General features: G+C 39.5%; 1 protein-coding gene across 6 annotated transcripts in view; it reads left to right on the top strand.

Moving 5' to 3' along the window:
- ZFYVE26 (zinc finger FYVE-type containing 26) overlaps window positions 1-21,356 on the top strand; it is a 49,036-nt gene extending 27,680 nt beyond the window's left edge. For 2 of the 6 annotated variants that reach the window (XM_030274490.4, XM_030274489.4), the window contains exons 26-41: window positions 884-982; window positions 2,514-2,671; window positions 3,596-3,765; window positions 5,079-5,107; window positions 7,133-7,254; window positions 7,350-7,570; window positions 8,190-8,337; window positions 10,143-10,352; window positions 11,180-11,395; window positions 13,373-13,570; window positions 13,870-14,072; window positions 14,934-15,075; window positions 15,626-15,685; window positions 16,950-17,132; window positions 17,916-17,960; window positions 19,022-21,356. In XM_030274490.4, coding sequence (XP_030130350.4) covers window positions 884-982; window positions 2,514-2,671; window positions 3,596-3,765; window positions 5,079-5,107; window positions 7,133-7,254; window positions 7,350-7,570; window positions 8,190-8,337; window positions 10,143-10,352; window positions 11,180-11,395; window positions 13,373-13,570; window positions 13,870-14,072; window positions 14,934-15,075; window positions 15,626-15,685; window positions 16,950-17,132; window positions 17,916-17,960; window positions 19,022-19,231 — 2,414 coding nt within the window. In that variant the 3' untranslated portion in view covers window positions 19,232-21,356. Of the gene's footprint in view, window positions 1-883; window positions 983-2,513; window positions 2,672-3,595; window positions 3,766-5,078; window positions 5,108-7,132; window positions 7,255-7,349; window positions 7,571-8,189; window positions 8,338-10,142; window positions 10,353-11,179; window positions 11,396-13,372; window positions 13,571-13,869; window positions 14,073-14,933; window positions 15,076-15,625; window positions 15,686-16,949; window positions 17,133-17,915; window positions 17,961-19,021 lie in introns of those variants that run through there. The other 4 variants (XM_030274493.4, XM_030274491.4, XM_030274492.4 and 1 more) reach the window with 4 other exon arrangements.
- The last annotated feature ends 783 nt before the right edge of the window (window positions 21,357-22,139 follow it).

Below are 22,139 nucleotides of genomic sequence, written 5' to 3'. Positions count from 1 at the left end.
ATTGAGGTTTCTTTTCTTGTATAATACTGATCAATTCTATTTTACTCCTGTTTAGTGCAATGTCACTTTCAACTTAAGCACTCCTAAAGCCTGCAGCCAGCTACATCTTCCTTCAAGTAGAATGGGGATTTAGCCTTCTGTAATATTTCTTCCTACCAGAGGCCTATTCCTTTTTCATATAGAAAGCTTCTAGACTCGTAGTTCTGTTTAACAATCTTGTTACAGTTCTCCTCTCTGGCTTGCCAATCCTTTCTCATCCATGTTGTCTTCGAGTCTAGTGCACTTGGCTTCTTTTAAGGTTTTAGAACTGGAACAGCAGAGGGTGCTGCAGATCCATTCCAATGCTTTTGTGTCACTATTAAAAGTGTATGGGGTTCTGTACCTATCTATATCTATTTATACCTGCTGATATGGTACTAGTTTACATTATGCCAGTTTCCAAGTGTTGGCTTCATTTTCTGATTTAAAGATGCTGCCCTTACTAACTTAAAAGCATCAGACTTATCTATCTCTTCTTGCCAAATGGTCTCTAATTTTGCAAGTATGCATGTTCCTTCTGCTGCAATATGAAGCATTTAATATTTGCCATGAGCATCTTGTATTAATCAATTGTTTTCACATCTCTGCTGTATTGTTCCTATAGCTGTCATTACTCCTTTGCTTTGATAATGATCCCTTTCTTTATTTTTTAGGTAATTGAATTTTATACAGTTTGGCATTACTTGCTGTGGACTAATTTGCATACAAAACATAGCCCTGTTTTTTGCTGACCTTCTTACATACTTCTGTGAATGGATTCCTCTAATCTTCTTGAAAACAGGTAGATGTATTGACCAGTATTGTCCTCTGACTTTTTTAATCCTCTTTCTTCTCTTTGTCCTAGATTCTCTGGTACGTATTCAAGAAAGTCTCAATCAGGTATTAGAGTGTGAAGCATTGTCTAAATCAGGATCATCAGAACTATCTCCTGTCAGCTTTACTGGTAAGGTTAAGACCTTGGTGCCTGTTGGAGTTTAACCTCAGCAGCAACCACAGCTGCTTGATCATTCTCCCACCAGGCCCTTCACAGGTGGGATGTAGAGAGAGGAGATTTGGAAAAGGGGTAAACTTGTGGGTTGAGGTAAGGACAGTTTAATAACTGAAATGAAGTAAAATATAGTAATGATGATGATGAAAAGGGAGATGAGAAAACTTGAAAAGAAGAACAAAACCCAAGAAGAACAAATGCTGTATAATACAATTGCGCTAACCTATGCCCAGCCCATTCTTCAGTGGAGATCAACCCCTCCCAGCCATTTTCTCCCAGTTCTTTCACTGGGTATGCCATTCTACAGTCCTTGAAGTTTTTTTCCCCTAGGATCACTGTTGTGACCTGAGGAAAATAGTGCACCTTGTCTTGTCTGAAAGGTTCCACTCACAGTTCTCAGACACAAAGAAATAGAAACGAAGTAATTTAAGCCAGAACAACCGGAGAATATTTGTAGCTAAGAAACAACCAGAAAATCTTCTGCAGATTCTATTCAGCCTAGACTAGGGCTGCAGAATTATATCCTGATCTACAGTTTAGGGTGTCTGAACTATTTCCTGCTTCTGTATCCTGAAATGAAGACACTTCTTGCTTACATCAAGTGACAGCAGTATTTTGGATTGGGCTGTGTAGCTCTTCAGTTTTTTTCTTATAATGGTCAGTCTAATATCTCTGTCCTGTTAAAAAGCTTGAATGCATGGTCCTTTAATGTTTGTTTGCAATCTGGTATCTACTTGAGTGAGAATAAGTTAGCTTTAGTGAAATGGAGATTTTTTGTTCTTCTGTAGTTTAATATACATATACACAGAAGGTAGCTTGCAGGGCTACAGTGACGTGTTGAAGTTTTTAATTAATCTGTAGTGTAACTGTCTCACATCATATGAACTAAAAGCCTATCTAATACTGTAAACTTAATTCAATGAGTATTTCATTGTTGGGGTCGAAGATGCCAAAGGCCACACTTAAATTCCTGCCTCTGTGAATTGGTTTTCCCTTAGTAGATTGAAAAGGCAAGCAGAATAGGGAGGGCTAGGCTGTTGCTAGCTATACCACATCTCCCTTGAGATAACAAAGGAAGCTCCCAGTCTTCATTGGCTATATTTAAGATTCTATTTTATCCTGTATTACTTTTTGGTATCCAATGACCATGGTATTTTTTTCTTCCTCCTCCAAGTCTCTGCTTGAGATACAGGAACAGATGTTGCCATGTTGTCTTATACCTCTCTTGTGGTTGTGGAAAAGGTCTCTTAATAAGTATATTCTCTTGCTTGTCAGAGCAATAAGTTTACAATCTTAGATTTAAAGCATATATATTCCTTACACAGTGTTATTCTGCCATGCCTAGCTGAGAGATGATGGTAGTAGTCATCTTGTGAGGCAGAAAGATCTTACAGCCTCATTGAGTCTGTAGTGTTTGCTGGTAGTTGAGACTCTATTAACAGCTTAAATCCCAATACATATTTTTCTTGGCCTGGCTTATTTTCAGGTGTAACCATATCTGCAAGTCCCAGAGACAGAAGTCTGCCGCAGAATTTGTTTCCTCAAGAATTTGTGCCTCCTGAGAAGCCACCACCAAAGCAGCAATGGATACCTGATGATACTGAAACAATATGTATGGTTTGCAAAACCGAACGCTTTACTATGGTAAGGAGCAAAAACGAAGTACAGACATTCCTAGAACTGTGACCTTAATATGAGCACTTCCTTATAGTCTATTTCCTGAAAGACCTGAACTACTTCAGCTGGTTTGTCTGCATCACCATGGGCCCTACTTGATTGCCAGTCCTTTGGTATTTAACCATTGGTTTCTATTTAGAGTGGTCGAGGAGACTGGCACAGTTAGCTCCTTGCAGAGTTCTGTGAAGTGATAGAGCCTAAAGAGGAAATCTGGTCATGAGAGAGAAGACAATTATGGGATCTCAAACATGTGTAACAACAGCAGTATTAATATTCCAGGAGGCTGTCTAGTTGACTCTGCTGGCAAGAAATAACATGATCACTATATGATTCAGATTATGAGTATAGAAAATTAAATCTTTGCTGTTGGTTACACTTTTCTAAAAACTATTGTTTCACAGAGTACTTGAGAACTGCATGGGTGCTCTGAGATTATTAATTTTTGGATTTGCAGGTGTGCTTGCAATTTGTTATCTTCTGCTGCTTAGAAATAGTACTGTTTTCTCAAAAGTATCTGCTGCTTTTGAATTTGGAAATTTCTACAATGGTACCAGGAAAAATACTCTAGAGCTTTTAACTTTTCCAGGACATTATCTAATTAGCTTTATGATCAAAACTGGGATAATTTAAGTAATAGAAAGCCCAAGGCTGCTGCAAACGTATTTTAAATACTGACCTCTGGGTTTGGGGTTTGATTTTATTTTTCCTTTGCTATGCTTTCTTCAAAAAGGAATTTTAGCAGAGAGAATCAATCACTGTATAATTCTGAAAAGCCTTATGCTGCATGGTGTTTCCTCTCTTCAACTGGAATAAGTTTACTCACAAGTAGAGTCACAGGAGAAGACTTCAGTAAATTCTCTTTGTGGCTCATCCATGACCTCTTGTGCTTAGTTTAACAGGCGCCATCACTGCAGGCGCTGTGGCAGGTTGGTGTGCAGCTCTTGCTCTACCAAGAAAATGGAAATAGAAGCTTGCAGAGAAAATCTGTCTCGTGTGTGTGATCAATGCTATAGCTACTACAACAGAGAAAACATGCCTGGCTTGGTGCAAGACACAAACATGTAAGTCCTTCTGCCCTAGTTCTCCTCAATTTTCAGCAGAGTGGATGAATGGAATTAGAGAGACATAAGCATTATGATTTATCTGGATAATGTAACATCAGCCATTTGGCCTCCAGTTGCTGGGATTTTCAGGTTTGATAGGTGTGGGAATGTTCCTTATGCCTCACTTTACTTTTCACATTGGATAGAACATTGGAGGGCCTGGCAATAAATTCTTTAATTCTTTAACTATCAATAATTATTTAAGCATCAATTAATCACTAACCTAAGAATTGAATGCTTTGATGCAAAACATAGCACAAATTGCTACAGTGTGACAAAGTTCCTGGCAGTATACTCAACTTCTGGATTAATATTGCATATTTACTAGCTCTGCTGAACATATCAGTGTTTTAGTTTATTCCATAATCCCTCAATTATGGCTCCCTGAACGCTTGGGAATTAAAAAGCAAATTTCCAATCAGATAAGCTTTGAAGCTCCCTTTAATGAAAGGGACAGCTGTGATGACAGATTTTCATGATATGGTTGCTTTCAGCTGAGAATTGGACTGAAGGTCATTGTGTGTACACAGGCTAGCTGGTGAAAAGTGCAGCTGAAAAGAGTTTTACTCTCTGTGACCTTAAACAGGCTTCACTAGGTCACAGAGAGTAAGATTTACCTTTTTCAGCCATGCTTTAATTTCCCCTTTTCCTATCATAGCAGTACCTATGATGGCAGTATCAGCACGCTTCCTAGGAAAGGAGCAATTCTGTGCAGATCTGAAGAGGAACCTGTGAAAAAGCAAGCAGTCATTTGCAACTGAACAGCTTGTGTCAGAATGGTTGCTTACATTGCCAGATTAGGCCAGCAGCACTCAGCACTATGCTTGAATACCACCTGCCAGGTTTTAATTACTTGTCTGGGGTTTTTAATACTCTCCCTGTTTGTATATCAAATCCAACTAAGTTCTAAGGGCAGACATTTGGATACCAAAGACTTCATTTTAACTCCGACATGTCCTGATACTGGGCTGTTCTTGTTCTCAGTGTCTGCTTTTTTACGATGTGTGCAACAGTGCTGTTCCTACAGAAGGTAATAAGAGCCAATACTTAGTGCAGTTGAAATACAACAATACAGAGGCAGAATCTTAGATTTCCAAGCAGAAGGGATTAGGGGCAGGGCAGTGTGTTGAAAAGGACAGCTAGGGATAGGTGTTGCATTTTTACAGAGCAATGTTCTGAGGAGGGTAGCCATGTTGATATCTGCCTTAAAACCATGTTTCCCCCAATGTGCTGGAGTAGGCATGATGGTTCTTTCTGTCATTTTATTACAGCAGAAAAGAAGATCAGGACCAAGTGGAAGGTAAGGAATGGAGTGATGTTAAACCTCTATTTTTTTAAGTGCCTGATTAGCAGTTAGATACTAGTTGCAGCTAAATGTGATCAGAAGTTCAGTTACAAAATATCACTGATGGTTTTTGTGTGTGCAGGCTGAAATTGAGCATTTCAAACTTCTGTGAATGAAAATTGAGACTTAGGAGAGCTATCTGAGCCAATATTGAATTTGTTGGATGGGTGTTATAGAAAGGAACTGAAAAAGAATTGGAGAATCCCCTTTTCATTCTAGAAACAGTAAGTGAGAGGCAGTAATGTGAGTAGGAATTAATTAGCTCACTACAGAGCACTGCTGAGGAATCCTCTTTTTATAAACCATGACAGTACAATTCTGAGTACCACTGCAGTGGGCTGTGGTGTTTTATACCCCATGCTGCCAAGAGGTAGCACAGGATGAGGCCACTCTCATGGGTCTGGTTGTGTCCTGAGTTCCATCTCCTCTGTTGATTGTGTGAAAATAGTAATTGCATTTTGGTGCCTCCATTTCCAAATCTAGTATCTTAAGCTTCAGGAATAATAGCAAAATTTAATTGCCTTTTTCTCTGCCATTTTTTCTCAGGAGGTATTTACGGGTTTTGGTGTTTTGGATGATTGCAAAGTTTTCCTACACTGATGTGAAACTCTGTCAGAACAAGACACAGTTGAAGTGCTTAGAACAGTAGCATGAAACATGGTGCAATATTTGCATTTGTGTAATAACAAAGAAAATAGGAATATTTTTTCTTATTTCTTCCTTTTTAAAGTATAGTGGGCTATTTGAGAATTTTTTCCCCTGCTGTTGATGGAAATTTGCTTTACCACTACCTTTGTTTCAAGACTGAAACAGCTGACATGTAGGTTTTGTGTAGCATTGCTGCACATCACTGGACCTATGTGAACCATTCAATAAGATTGGATAAGAAAAATGTGAAAATCCTCAGATTTGAGAGGGAGTTTTATTTTTATTTGGCTTTTCTAATTCATCTGGGGGAACGGCTTATCAGATATTTTCTAGCCTAGTTTTTGTGCCAACTCAGTTTCCAGTTCAACTTGGAAAAGTGCAGGGGGGGGTGTTGGGGTTTTGGTTTGGTTGCTTTGGGTTTTTTTTAATTCACCCTACAGTTGTAGAGTTACTCAACACTCTGAAAAGGGATGTGAATTCTAAATGAGTATGTTTTGAGACTTTTAAATTTTTTTTTTTCAGAGGAAGCTGATCAGGGGCAAGAGCAGCAAATTGTCATTATTCTCCATTTCTTGGCATTGTGAGATTGCCCATTGTTTTTTTGGAACTGCAGTCACAAACTTGATCATTAGCTACACTCAGATGACAGACAGTATTTAATTTATAACTATTCTAGGTTACAAGTTTCAAAACAAGTATTTCCTTAATCTGGAGGAAAGAAAACTACTTTTCACAGTAATTATATTTCTTGAATCATTTGATCAGAACTCAAATTTTCTGCAGTACTATCTTATAAGAAAATTTTACATTAGGAGTTAGGTCATCTTAAAATCGCTTGGCCTAAAGCTCATGGATTCCATGGGCAAATCACCTGAATTTTGGAAAGAACAAGAGGTGGTTAAATCAATTTACCCTTTCTTTTACAACTGTTTTTTATTTTAAGCTGAAACCCACAGCTCTCATATTTCCAGTTCCTTCCTGCTCAGAAATATTAAATAAATTGCCTAAAGGGAGGCTAAAGAGGGAAAGCTGCTATGCTTGATGCCCAGTAGCATAAGAGTTAAAAAATAATATGAAAATATGTTACTGGGACCAGTTTTTGGTAACAGTGACAGTAAGTTTAGATATGATGTGGCAGCCTGCTGAGGGAAGGAAATGTTTCTGTGATGTGGGCTGGACGTGTGATGCTGGTAGGAAATGGCACAATGAGAGGACTATAGATGACTGTTTTTTGAGAGATAGGAATGTTCTGCATTGTGTGTCTTTAGCTGGGTTTGTTGCTTCTTGTGCAATGATTTTACCTGGTGGTTTTTTTTTTTTTTTTTGCTGTAGAAGCTTCTAATAATGAATATTCCACAGTGGTACGAATATCCAAGGCAACTGATCTTGAATGGATTTTTTCCCTGAATGAGGAGGAGAATGAAATTGTACGCAGCGAATTTTATTATGAACAGGTGAGCTCATGAGAGAGTCCAATATAGTCCAATCAGCAGTTCACTGGAGACCTACCTCAATACCTATATTTATCTGTCTTTCCTCAAATTGTCAGGCTCCCAGCGCTTCCTTGTGTATTGCCATCCTTAGCCTGCACAGCGACAGCATAGTGTGTGGCCACCAGCTGATAGAACACTGCTGCAGGTTGTCCCAAGGGCTCACTAATCCTGAGGTGGATGCTGGACTCCTCATGGACATCATGAAACAATTGCTCTTCAGTGCTAAAATGATGTTTGTAAAAGCTGGAAGGAGCCAGGACCTAGCTCTCTGTGACAGGTGACTCTAATCAGATACTCACTAGGATGTGTTGTGGTACTGTCAAGATTATTATCTTTTTTCATTGAGGAGTGGAGGTGGAAGGGTTACTTTGTGTTTGTACTGTGGACCAGCTCAAATGAGAAGTTCATAATGCAGGAATAATGGGAAAGTTCAAATAGGAGAAGTTCAAGTAATAAGGCTACTTAATTACTGAGAGAATTCTCTGACTGGGAAGAAATTATGCACAAAGATGGGTACATATTTTGCTTATGCTGTTGTGTATCTCCTTTCAATCTGTATTTTAATACAGGATATTAAACCTGTGCTTCTTGAGAATGAACATTTTGCACTGCCTCACGTTTTGTCCTGCAGAGCTTGAGGTGGCAGATGTGCTATATAAATTTCACATGTGCTCTGTTGATTTTAGTAAGCTATAGCTGGTGTCTTCAGTCAGCATGTTACACTGAACATGGCAAAGAAACCCCAAACAATAAAAAAATACTCTGAAGGGATAGTATGATGGATAGAGAAACCTGGTGTCCTCGTGATTAGAAACCAGTGTCCTAAGAGTTGTCTTTGCATCAAGTTCTTTGATGTATAACAATAGTGAAAGCATATGTATTTCTTTAACCTCTAGCTACATCAGCAAAGTGGATGTGTTGAATATTTTGGTTGCTGCTGCCTACCGTCCAGTGCCATCTTTGGATCAGATCCTTCTCCCAGCAGCAGTAACAAGATTGAGAAATCAGCTTTTGGAAGCAGAATACTATCAACTAGCTATAGAGGTAACAGTGGAGGGATGTCAATGTTAATTCTTCTGTGGTGGCTTTTGTTTTCCTCCCTCCTGAATTCACATGGATGTCATGTGTGAAATGGACAATATTTAAACAGTTACAATCTGAGATTAAGTTTCTAAACATGGAAGAAATAATTTTCTGAACACAGGAAAAAATTTCTGAGATGGAAAAGTCCTGCTGTGGAGCAGGCTGCAGAAGGGAAGGATAAGCAGCCTTGTTCCCTGGTACAGTTAATACTGGAATGGACTAACTGCAAGGAAGTAATTAAATGCATTATTTGAGTTAACTGCAAGGAATCTTGCAGCTTTGCAAGACGGGATGAGACACCCTTTGTGGCAGGACTTTATCTGAAGCTTAAATGTTAGATTGTATTTGTCTATAATCTGACAGCAAATATTGGTAAGGCACCTTTCCCAACCATTTACTTGAAAATCAGCAGTATTGGCATATCTGTACACCTATATATGTGGTTTATCATCATCAAATCCTGCTCTCAGGATTTTGTAAAACCATACAGGATTATGATACTACAAATAGTATTAAGATTTGTTAAGCAGTAATAAACAGCAAGAATAGATGACCTATTTGAATAGAAATAGTTCTTGTTTAAAGGCAGCTAAAAGACCTTTAGGTCTACTAAAGAAAATCAGGAGTAAATTTTATCAGCAAAGTTGTGTGAAATAAAAAATATCTTGGCAGTTCATGAAGCATCTTCTGTTGCCTTTTTTAAAACCACAAATCTGGTGAATTCTGCTCTGTGAAAATCATCTGCTTTAGAAAAGTAGATGTGAAAATGTCCTGGTTTAGAACTCAGGAACTGAAATTTCCCAGATAAACAGTAGTTTAAACTTACACAATAAAAACTACTTCCACATTTGGAGAGCATGTGTGACGGAACCCAGGCCTGGTTTAGGGGTCCTGTGTGGTGGAAAAGTCTGTCTTTTAACCTGTGCTTCGAAAGAAAAACTTAGCAGTCTCTTGTTTGGTCTTACGGTAGTTTATTATAAGCTATCTAAAAGATTGTCTTCTCTGGCTGCTGCGGTTTGGTCAGCAGTTTAGGCAGAGGCACACGCTTCCCTGACATCTTCTCTGTCCTTTGACTTCTTCTCTCCTCCCACCCCTGGGCTGCTGCTCTCTTTAATATGGTATATTATGTGATAAATGTTTATAGCTTTTCTTTAATACTTACTACTTATATTAAATGGTGTTCTTCTATTTTAAACTAATTTGTAAGTGCCAACATCACCAAAAATATGGAGGTAAGGAAGAAAAAAGAGGAAGGATTGGACCAGCCAAGAATCTCTCAATCTTAAAACTTCTGACCCTCATGTACAAAGTAAAAACCCTCTTGTACAGGTGTTAAAACCCCCCTGTGCAACACTAAATTTTTTTTCTTTTTAATTTGTAACTATTTTTACTATAATATCTAAACTTTTGTGACTTCTTATTCTTCCTGCAAAGTTGGTAAATCATTCTATGGCTCAAACTCAAAATTACAGCTGTTTCCAGCTGCTTGCCAGGGTCTCAAATGCTTCTGACTGGGCCCTGAAACCTCTAAAAATGTCTGAGGGACATTTTGAGTTCCAGCACATGGGTGTTTTGGTAGTTGGCCTTTAGTGCTAGTAATGTGGAAATAATCAGCACAAGTTTTTCATACGTTATTTTAGTTGTTTGTTTTTAATGGGAAACGTGCTCTAGGATGGGAAAGGTCAGAATCACAGACTGATAAGCCATTTTTTCTATTTGCTGTACTGGGACTGTGTTGCAATATTAACAAATGATTTTGAATATAGGTTTCTACAAAATCTGGATTGGATCCAGGTGGAGCGTGGCATGCCTGGGGCATGGCTTGCCTTAAAGCTGGAAATTTAACTTCAGCAAGAGAGAAGTTTAACCGATGTTTAAAGCCACCCATGGATCTAAACCAGCTGAACCATGGTTCAAGGCTGGTCCAGGATGTGATACAGTACCTGGAGTCCACAGTGAAGCCAGTACTCATCGCAGTAAGAATCTTCTCTGTCTACTCTGAGGGGTTATGGCAAGGCCAAGTAATTATGGTTTAGTACACATCTTACAGCAATGCATGTTATCATAGCAGGTGTTAGGATGTTTATTTTCCTTCTTTGTCATGATTGTGTATTGCAAGCTGAATATTGTTGAGAAATTCATTAGCTGTTTCATCACATTGAAGTGATGCCTGAGAGATTGTAGGATTTTATAGCAATTTGGAATAGACTTTGTTGAGGGGGAAATAGGCTGTACTGAATAATGTACTATTACTACAGTCTAAGGAGGGTAAATTCAATCTCGGCAATATTTTGTGATGCTGCAGTGATGCGATTTTTCTGCTGAAACTCTGGTAACTTTACAGAAGTTCAAAGACTTTCAAATGCTTTCCCACTCTTCTTGTCAAAAAACACTACTAAATGGTTTGGAATTCTGATTAGGTACCAAAAAATTACTTTAAAATTACAAAAAATTAACTGCATAATCATGATGATGAAACACAAAGTACATATTTTAGGAGAATAAAAAAGCCCCTTTGAACTGGGTTGTTGAAGTAGCTGTTGACACTGGAATTTTTTTTAAGTAAGCCTTCTACCTATCCTTGGAAACAGCTATGCTGGGTACAGCAACATTCAACACATCTGTTGATAGCAGGGTTCCAGTCTAGCATTTTTAAAAAGCATTGCTGGATTCTCACCCCTCTGAAGCAATACCTGTTTTAAAAACAACAGTAAAGAAATTCTTCAGGGCTGAGTGACAAGACCTATCTGAGAAGATTTTCTCTTGCTGATCACCTATCATTGATTCTCTGTGTTAATGGTAGGATGATGATTACTTTGCTACATTGAGGGAACTTGAAGCTACATTGAGAACAAGAAGTCTGTCCCTGGAGATGATGTGTGAGGGGAAGATTCAACACAACAGCTATTATCAGGAGTGCTTGTTCTATTTACACAGTTACGGCACTAATCTGGCAATAATAAGCTTTTACATGAGGCATGACTGTATGAGAGAAGCACTGCTTCACTTGCTAAATAAGGTGAGTAATTCAATTTTCATCACCGAAACTGAAATTTGAAAAGCAGCAATGAGCATCGTGCAGTGTTTGGGTGGCTTTCTGCGCAGGAGTTTGCTGAGGTCCTGAAATGCTGTTATACAAACTATCCAGTGACTGACCGGAATTCAGGGAGACAGAAGAGCAACACTGATCTATACAGATCTAAAAAGAGCATGCAGTTTTGGTTCTTTTTATAGAGGTCCTGTATCAACAGCACTTTGTCTTTTCTACAAAGTTGGAAACCTGGGACTGTTGTCATAGAGTTCAGAAGAGAGAAGGAAAATTTTGAATTACAGGGTGCAAATAACATTAGACACTACTCCCTATCCCTTTGTCTCTGTCTCATGGTATTGTTTGTTGAATCAGATCACCTGTATTTGCACTTCTGTAACCATTAGGAATATAAGGGAATACAGAGGACAGAAGTCTAGGGAGCCCAAAATGTGGTTTCCAGCTCTCACTTAAGGAAACTGCATAATATAAGAGGACTTAAGTATCTCTGGAGTAAACAGTTCTTCTGTTGGTGCTAAACTACAGTTAAATCTAGAAATTATTCCGGGTTCTTACTAAGACATTAAGGGGGCTTCTTAGGAGATGTGAATCCATTATATCTCACCAGCTTGTGAGAGTGTGGTGTTTCCTTTTCTAAGTTGCTGTGCTTGTGTTTGAATTACTGATTTCTTTTTTATTACTATTATTTGAAATAACTCTTATGGAGAATGTACAACTTGAAACACCAACTTTCATTATCTTTATCTGGTTATGAGGTTTGTTAATAGAAAATAAAGGTGACTTATCCACTCTGCTTTCTCATTGTACCATCAGTCATTCTAACATCTTACAGTCATCTACATATTGAATTATCTTTTTAAATTTATCCTTCACATCAGTTTAAATCTGCTTTTAAGAAAAGTTGCATATTTTTACAATGTAGGTGACATAATTTCACATCTTAAGTAGCAGACTTGGAAAATACTCTAGACAGACAATTTGATGTGGAAGTTTTGGACAATGAACTGGTAGTAATCATACAAACCAGAAAGGAGGGTTTGTTCCCCTAAAGCAAAGTAAGGTACTGAGCTTCTGACTAAACATTTTGCAGTTGGTTGTTTAGAGACATTTTATGTGTACAGACTTTGTCACTTGCCTCTTGCTCTGAGACACAAAAAAAAAAAAAAAAAAAAAAAATTTCATATCGAGCTTTTAAAACTTTTTTTTTGTGGTGGCCCTGTTGAGAAATATTAATGTTACTGTGGAAATAAGCACATGTGAGGCTGCATTTGCAAGACCACAGTCAAGAGGTCAAGGGGAGTAAATATCCTCCTCAGGTAGCACTACTTCTGAGGTTTCATCCGAGCAACTGTGCCCAGTCCGGGGTTTCCATGTACGAAACAGACACTGTGAAAGTGAAGCAAGTCTAATTGGAGGCCACCAAAGTGTCTAGGGGCCTGAGACACCTGATACTTGAGGAGGGTGATAGAGCTAGCTTTTTCCTGCTGGAAGAAAAGGCAAGAGAAGATCTGTGTGTGCTGTTTTCAGCTACCAAGTGGGTGATTATATCAAAAAGAGAGCCATGCTTATCTCCTATGTGCCCAGTATAAGGGTAAGAGACAGTGGACACAGTTGGGAGCAAGGGAAATTCCAACTGGATATAAAGAAAAAGGTTTGGGGTTTGTTTTGGGGTTTTTTTTTGGTGCATATATTTGGACAGGACCAGGGCCACAGGGAGGTTGTTGTTACTTTGTCTTGCTCAGAACTTGACTGGACAGGTCCAGAGCCGCATGACCTAACTTGGAAGTCATTCTTTGAGTGGGGTTTTGAGCAAAATAACCCCCAGAAATCCCTTCCAGTGTAAATTACTTAGTAATTTTATGATCTCTGTCGTATAATATGCCTATATATTACATAAGGAAAATAAGCTACAGAGGCTTTGCTTCAAGCAACTTTCTGTTTGTGTAGGAATCCCCATCAGAAGTGTTTATTGAAGGGATTTTCATTCCAAGTTATGAAAGTGGAAAACTGCATATGTTGGAGAACTTGCTGGAAACCATTGATCCAGGATTGGAAAGCTGGGGAGTCTACCTGATTGCAGCCTGCAAATACTTGCAAAGAAAGAACTATTACCATATTCTGTATGAGGTGCAACAGTTCATGAAGGTAAGTTGAGGGACAGTGCCATCTCTTTCAGTGAAATGCGGAATACTGTCAGACTTTTGGTTATTTACTTTGGTCTAAACCTGCATGCTGGAAAAATATATTTTTGCCTCTTTACAGTCTTAGAGAACATAGGAAGGCCTGAGCCTTACTAAAGCTGACCTGATTGATGTCTTGGCTCTGGCATATTGTATTAAAGAAAACAGAGCTCTGCCTGCTTTGTGTGAGCCCTTCAGTGCAGACAGTGATTACTGAAGGTGGGGTCCTGTGGTCCATCTTAGTGGTGAGTGCATTTCTTCCAGGATCATGTCCGTGCTGCAATGACCTGCATTAGATTTTTCACTCATGGAGCAAAGTCTTACACTGAACTCGGAGGAAAACAGACGTGGCTTCTAAAGATCAAGGACCATCTCAAAGTCTATCTGCAGGAGGTCTCAAGAAGTTCAGGAAGGAAGAAAATGGCATTCACTTTTCGGAAGAAGATGTCTGCTACAGATGTGTCAAGGTATTTATAAACAAGAAGTTAAGTTTTAGGAGAGGTGAAATTCAGGCTTTAGACTTTGGGGTTTTTATTTGTTTCATTTAAGCTGGCTTTAGTTAACACTTACTGGTTGTCGTTGACCCAAATCTGCTTTTATGTAGTTAAAAGTGTAGGATTTCCATCATTGTTTTCCCCCAACAATCCATATAAGGAGATGGGCAGTTGTTTCTACCAAAAATATGCATGTGTATTAGACTACCATCCTTCAGTTTAAAAAAGCAAACAGGGACTCTACAATGCATAGACAATTATATATCAGTCCACAAGGATTTTTCCTTTTTCTCTTCCTTTCCTCTCTGGAAAACAAGTATCTTTGTAGCGCTTCAGTATCTACTGGGGTTAACTCAAAACCCTACACTATGTACAAGCTATAGATGCCAGAGCTAACTGGATTCCTGTGTTCATAAGTCAAAGCGTAAATTTAGCTAGATCTCTCTTGTACTTGGGGTTTTATATCTTGGTTTCTTAGGGGCTTTTTTCTTTCTTTCTTTTAGGCTAGACTCTTAAACATGGAGAGGTGTGTGTGTGTGTGTGATGAGGTGAAAAAGCAGAAACAGATGTTTATTTGGGGAGCCAGTTTCTCTGGCTCACTTCTTTGAAATAATGTGAATAATTGCTCATCTTCAGCTTGTGATGTATGTTAGGTGCACAGATCTGAAAAGTAATATTGCTGCAGACTTGTACAATGGACAAAATCAAAAAGCAGCTAAAATAAATTTTATAAGTATGTCTTCTTTTGAAAGGTATTGAAGAAATTAGTTCATGTAAATAATAATTGACACCTTCCCTGTTACTAAATGAAGTCAGAATTTGTTCACTATCTAGGCACATCAATACAGTTGATCTGCAGATGGAAGTAACAAAGTTCCTGCATCAGTGTGAGAGCTCAGGAGCCTCTCAAATGACAGATTCCTCCTTGCCCACACTCTTTGGAAACAATAACATGAAAATGGATGTTGCTTGCAAGGTACTAATTGCTATTTTGAGCACAGCTATTTTTCATCAACAATACTAACTTCTAAATGCAGTTGAAGCTTTTGATGGTTGAAGCACTTTCTTGTATTTTTTTGGGCAAGTTACTTACACCTGAATGCAACCCATCATTTAGGAAAAATTCAGGTTTTTCCTCAGAGTAGCAGAGAACATGTGAGAACTTGGAGCTCATCTCCTCAAAGTTCAAATTTTCGGAGGCAGAGCATCTAACATGAAAATAGTAATATTCCTTTTGTCTGTACATCCCATTATATTTGGAGGCAAGGCAATTAATGCTATAATTTTAACCATTCTTAACTTTGGCTCATCTCCATCTGTAAATTGCCTAATGCCCCTCGTGGAAGCAGTGTGTGACAATAGACCCTATAATTTCCTGTGCTGCTTGGGATGGTGCTGTTTTCTGTTGAAGTAATGCATTTTATTTTGGCCTCTGGGCAAAATCTGGATTTGCATTAATATTATTTAACTGTACATAATGAAAAAGGAATGTTAATTCCCAGACTTGTCTATACTTCTCTTTTCAGGTCATATTGGAAGGCAAAAACATTGAGGAGGGGTTTGGGATTGCATTTAGAGTTCTCCAGGTATGGAAAAACTTGATATAACAAGCAATATTAATGCAAAGTAACTCCTGAAAGCAGCAATTATTTAAACAAAAGCCTTTCCCCTGCCCTCCGAATGTATTTTAATCCCCTCAGAAGAAAAACTTTTTAAGAGAAAAGTCACAAGTTTAAATCTTACATGTCCATATATTTGTGGAAGCTTGGTAAAGAAATTAAGATGCTGTTTCAGGAGGACATTTACAGAGTAATTGGGTCCTACAAAGGAATGAAGTACAGCTTTTCCTTTGCTGTGCCCCTTTATCAGTGTCTGAACTCTGGCAAACCACAGTCACAGATGTTTGTAGAGACCTCTCACGTGGTACCTCTCTGCAGTTCATGACAGTCATGCAAAGACAGTGAATAAATAAGGCCAGGGCTCTCTGTGTTCTGTTCTCCTGATTTGAGAGCAAAATTAACTGGAAACTCTTGCTGGGGAGCTCTCATTCCTCATGTCTGGGTAAAAGTTGAGTGATTATCAGTCAGCATAGCTCATGAGCCTCTAAACTCTTGAGTGTTTCTCATCCATGTAGTCCCAGATGGTAGAGCAGGACACTTTTGGACAGAGGTGGCACACTCTGAATATTTATGGATGTGGCAGGCCCTGCTCCTTCTTTCAGGTCAGGACGTACAAGGCAGAACTCCTGTTTGTAGGGAGATGGAGAGCCTTAGAAAAACAGCACTTCTAAGCAGCAGCAGCCACTATGTCCAGTAAAAATGGAGCAGTGGGTCCAGCTGCCTATCACTTCCATTTCCATCCTTTTTTTTTTTTTTCTTTACTTACTCATTGCAGGATCAGTTCACAGCTTTTATCATCTCTTCCCTCATGTGGATGGTGTACAATGGTCAATTCCCTCCTGTTTGTGGTATCCAACGGATGACTGCTGGTGGGGGGAGGCTGGAAAAGTATAGTGGGAATGTGCTGAGGGAGAGGTGGGTAGGGATCTAGAAAAGAGCTTTTGCCAGAAGAAATAAAACTGTTTTTTTGCCACTCCTGAAAAGAAGGCAGTAACAGCACTCTTGTTCTTAAGCAGAATTGATTTTTACAAGTCTGGTTATAAAAAACCCTTTAAGTCAGCCCTGAGCAGTGATGAGTGGAAAACCAGAGTCTCCCAAAACAGCTTTTACTTTTTGGAGTGTGGTGTGGTATTTTGTCCTGAGGAGATACTGTCTCAGTTGTGTAGACTCCCTCTGAGAAAACCTGCTGAGAACATTCAATGTGTCGCTCTGATGTTCCAACTACCTCTAGGACTTCCAGCTGGAGGCTACAGAAGTGTACAGCAAAGTGGCCAAGCAGCTGGTGAAGCAGCAGAAGTACAGCGAGATCCAGCAGCTCCTGAAGTGTGTCAATGAGTCTGGAGTGGCAGCAAAAAATGATGGGGATAACATTATCCTTAACTGTCTAAATGAGTTCAAAAGCATTCCTGCTGAGGTAATTCTGTTCTGCATTGTGTCCCTTTGAAGTAAAAAGTATGTAGACCATACAGGCTGCTCTTTCAGTGAGTCCTTCAGATGCTCTGGCTCCATGCTGTAGGCATAGCTGCAAGGTGGGAGTGTGTGGTTTGCCTTGTACAAGCTACTGTGGGAGGAAACCATAAGTAGCTATAGCACATTCCTACCCAGCACTTCCCAAATGGATACCCATGGCGGGGACAGAACAAGATCCTATCCAGTGCTGCTGATTGCAGCAGGAGGCTTCTCTTCAGTGAGGCTTCCCTGGCTAACACAGAGGATGTGTGGAGGCAGAAACCTCCTGCCTCCATAGGAGCCGATTTTGTGATTGCCTTTGCCTATCACAGTGTTTTTTCCATCCCAGTGAAAGAAGGAGATGCACTCTGCTAGTTCTGTTAATTAGGTTAGGGGATGCAGTCCACTCTTTGGGTCAGTGTGGGCCATGGAGTAACTTCTGCTGGGATGTGAGGAACCTACAAGTTCATTTCATGCAACACAAGCCATGCGCATGAGAGACTCTTAGTGTTCTCTAGGGAATCCCCCAGAGATGGCAGGCAGGAAAAGCTGTGGGTAAAGAAAAGACTTGGAACTAGTATTTTTTGTACTTCCTACACCTGCAACTCTTGCAGTTGGGACAATCTAAGCACCTGCTGTGATCTCAGCAGCCCTGCCTGTCCACAGGGGTTTGATCTCTGATGGGGTAAAGTTTTTCAGACTATTACCAATTTTTAATGTGAACACCTTTTCCCTTTTTTGGATACAGGATCTCGATAATCTGATTCAGGATATGGACAGTGATGAAAACAAGGTAAGTAAAAGCACAGTAGCAAGAGTTAAACAGCCCAGTCTTGGTCTGCAGCTTACAGGTTCTTTTTCACTATCTTCTTTCTCATCCTCATGCAAATAAGATTTTTGAAGGCTACTTCCTAAGTTGTAGAAATCACAGTGAGTTCCTCAAGGCCATGGTTTGTGACATGTGTAAAGCTGTGACATACAGGTATCAATTGGGACTATTCCTATTAGTTCCCTGAGAGCCCTCAGAGAGCTGGGTATTAGTTAGAGTGGGAGGAAAAGTATTTCAGAAAGGCACCTTGGTGGGTTCGTTGGTTTGTTACTCAACTTTTCACATAGGTGCACGTAGGTTTTAGTAATGGCAGACAGCTAATGATGACCACTTCAGCTTACTGTTTCAGGATTATACTATTTCCCTGGTGATGGAGAGTTAAATGATAAAACTTGTTCAGCTTCTGGTAGACTTTTTCTCTTAGAGGAAATGAAGCCTAAACTAGTTTATTTCTTTGTTGGTTTTCATACCAGGCAGCCAAGCCATGGAGAACTGTAGATGCCTGTTCTTAGAAGTGGCTGTGACTCAGCATTTGAAGGTTGTTGTAGATCCTTAGTGGCATAGCTGGGAATAAAATCTAAAGATTTTTAACGGTCTTCTGTTTGCTCTGAATGACAAACTCATGGTTGTAGGCAGATTGAAAAATGAGCTTTTAATTCTGCTTTTCTGTAAGTTCTATCACTGAAAGATGGGAGTTGTTCTAGAGCCAGCAGTGGAAGAAATGACATATGCAGACTCTTTGCTATGAGGATATTGTAACTAAGGCACAAGATTAAATTACTCTCAGGAATCCTATGGTCATACAGTAAAGGAGTGTCTACAAGACACAAACTTAATAAAATACACCTATTTGCCCATCTCTTTCACTGGGATCTGCTTCATGCCATGCTGTGTTTGGTAATGTGGTGCTGCTACTTCATACGACACGCTTCTGAACAGGGTATTTCTGTGAGTCCTTGCTTGATCTTGTCCAGTTAATTTGCTGCAGCTTTCTGACCAGGCTCTGCCTGCCTCTCGTGCTTCAGATCCAGGCCTACATGATGTGCAACAAGCTGCGCTCAGCGTACCTGGTGTCGGTGCGGCAGGAGAAGGCGCGGGCGGTGCAGCTCGTGCAGCACGTGCGGCAGCTGGCCGAGAGCAGCGGCGACCACGTCGTCAAGGCCATCTGTGCCCAGTGGCTCTCCGTGCACCAGCCCAAGGTGAGAAGTCGGCTTCCCCAGGGCACTAGGAAGTAATGTGTAACTGACATTCGCTGTCATACCGAAGGAGAAGGCTTCGAGACAGCTCAGAGCTGTCTGGTTCAGCAGCCTCTAGGTAAAATGGAACTCTGTTGACTGATGTCGGTGGCAAATGGATGCTGCTAATGTGCCTCTGGTGAAAGGAAGGGAACTAAACTATAAGTGCCAGTCCTGTATTTTGACAAACAGTCACTACCTCAGGGTGTTTTTTGGCTCTCTTTTTGATGGGGGGGAAGGGGCCAGTTTCAAACTGAACAAGCGAGGATTTAGACATATGGAATGGGGGGGTTGATATTTTTTGAAAAGCACTGGACTTAATAATATGTGTTTTATTTTTAATCCAGAAAACATATGTAGAGAGGACAGAAAAATTTTATCAACTCAATGTAGCCTAGAGTATTAAATTTTTGTGATGTTTCCTGAAAATTTTTTGAGATTGGAAAGTTCTTCTGTTACAAAGACTAAAACTCATATTTTTTTAAGCCTCTAGACAAAATCATTGCTACTTCTTTTTTATCCCCCCCTCCGCCCCCCAGCCCAGTACAATGTACCTAAGTTTTTTTAGTTTGTTTGAAAAGGTAGGAATCGATTCTTTTGGCAGATTTGTACTTACCAGTCACACTGTGTGATATGTGCCACAGATGTGACACTTGGGCTAGTGCCATCTAGATGAATGAAGTTATAAAGGGCATATGCTGTAAGGGGAGGAGTACAAAGGGAAAATAAGCCTTTAAAATAGCTGGAAAATCATGTGCCTCTTTCTTTACTGCGGTAATACCCAATAAATCATTGTGATGCAGCTTTATGACTGAATAGTTGACAGTAAACTTCCACAGTTTTTCATCAGGTATGGCAGAGAATAAGGATAGAGCAAGCTGTGGCAAAATTAAACATCTCTGTCACATAGGAGTGTATTATTACCAGAATAATTTGTCCCTGTCAAGTACAATAGAACACCAAACTGGATATGCCGTGTATTGATGGGTTTTGCTCTCGAAGTGTTAGGTTGATTTGCTTTATGGAAAAAAGCAGCAATCTTTGTGCAATGTTTGTGTTCAGGGATGCTGAAAAAAGTAGCTGCTTCTCTGCAACTTTTACTGGGACATGAGAAACTGGCAAAAATGTGTTAGACAGTAGTAGGACCTTCAAAAAAAAAAAAAAAAAAGAACAAAACATGGTGTTCCCCAAGAGTTTGTGTTTGCTGTTTACATGTATTTCAGCACAAGAAGTAGAAAAACTAATTCACTTTCTCATTAAAAAGTTGTTTACATCAAAAAACCTATAGGTTTTCTGCAGTGTAATGTAATTGTAAATAGTTTTAGTACATAAAATAATTAAGACTATCAAGTAAGAGTTTTGCACTATCCCCAAGCTCACTATAATGAAAGAACAGACTTCCACGATGTTGGAAAGGATTTGGTCCATCTTCTTCAGGGTTTCAAGAGCTGATACAAACGCCTCTCTTTGGAGGTGCTCTGTTCTGCTCACTAGAGCAGAAATACAGACCACATATAGCTTTCAGAATCCCCTGACCACAGATTTGCATTATCTCATTAGTGAGCAGTACTAATGAGAGAGCAGTACTAATGAGAGCTTTTGTTTCCTTGGCCAGACTGACCTAGCTTTCCATCAGCTTACAGCCATCAGGCTAATCCTAAAACGTGGCACTACCTATGGCTTCAGTCATTTTTAAATCTCTGATTATGGGGAGGAGATTTTACTGTGTGTGGGTATCCAGGTCTGCATTGCTGTAACACCCCCTGTTCTGCTCGTGTTCCATCAGCTGCAGAGAACACTGAGAGTGGAGTTTGCCATGCAGGCCCGTCAGTTCCCTACCTGCCTTTCTTCCTGACCTCTTTGCACTGTACCTGATGCACTTTATATAGTGTTTGGTGTAATTTGAAGTTCTTAACCTGGAATTGTAGGGATCTTTCTTGTACCAGCAGAACTGGACTTTTGACCCTGATTAATTACATTGTGTCATAAATAGTGCAATTATCAAGGGGCTTTGAATTTTTGAGCAAGAAAAAGGGATTGAATACTGCCACTTTAAGAGAATTTCTGTGTTACTGACCAAGGTTTGTTTACAACTAAAACAAAAATAAAGTATTATGACTGTTAATGTATTCTCAGTTTATTTTTTTATCTCAGCAGAGCTAGGGTTCTCTTTCTAGACTTGCACTTTACTTTTGGCTATGCTTAGTGGAGTAATTAGAAGGGGGGTGATTGTTCTGTCATGCCAAGTTTATGTGTTACTGAGTATCCTCAATATTTAGATTGACTGGAACGTCACATCTTTAGAAGTCCCCCCAGCAGTTAGGTAGTTCAGCCTCCTGCGTGTATGCAGTAATCCTCTTTAGGGAGCTTTGCAAGTTAATCTAACTCTCCCTTACAAGCCTCCCTTTGAGACAACTAAATGAGCTTTAGTTTCCTCATTTTTTAGAGATCAGCTGAGAGGTATAAATTACTTGCTCTAGGTCAAAGAGGGTGGATATATTTCTATGGAAATGTTTATTTAATATGTCTTACATTAAATCTACACTCAGACTTCTTTGGGAAGTGCATTGACCTGCAAGGGCAAAAATATTTCACACCAGAGACACTTCTCTGCTTTTTTAAAAAATTATTTCTCTTGCTCCTGAAGCCACTTTCTAAATCCAAGAATGACACAGAGAAAGCAAGCCAAGGCTCCAGTGGTAGGTAGCGTTCTACTGCTATATTATACTTGTGGATTTAGTTTCATAATTGGGATGCAACATAAAGAGGGAGAGGGGAAAAAAGTAAAGTGACAGGGAGAAACACAAAGGGACTTTTAAATATGTTACCTGGACTGAATTCTCTACATTAGTGAGGCAGCTGCAGATAACAGCAACACCAAGTAAATTGAGTCAGCATTTCTGAAAGA

Source organism: Taeniopygia guttata, chromosome 5 (assembly GCF_048771995.1).
Source record: "Taeniopygia guttata chromosome 5, bTaeGut7.mat, whole genome shotgun sequence".
NCBI classification, from domain to species: Eukaryota; Metazoa; Chordata; class Aves; order Passeriformes; family Estrildidae; genus Taeniopygia; species Taeniopygia guttata.
The sequence above is the reverse complement of the archived record's forward strand: the minus strand, read 5'-3'. Positions and strand labels throughout refer to the sequence as shown.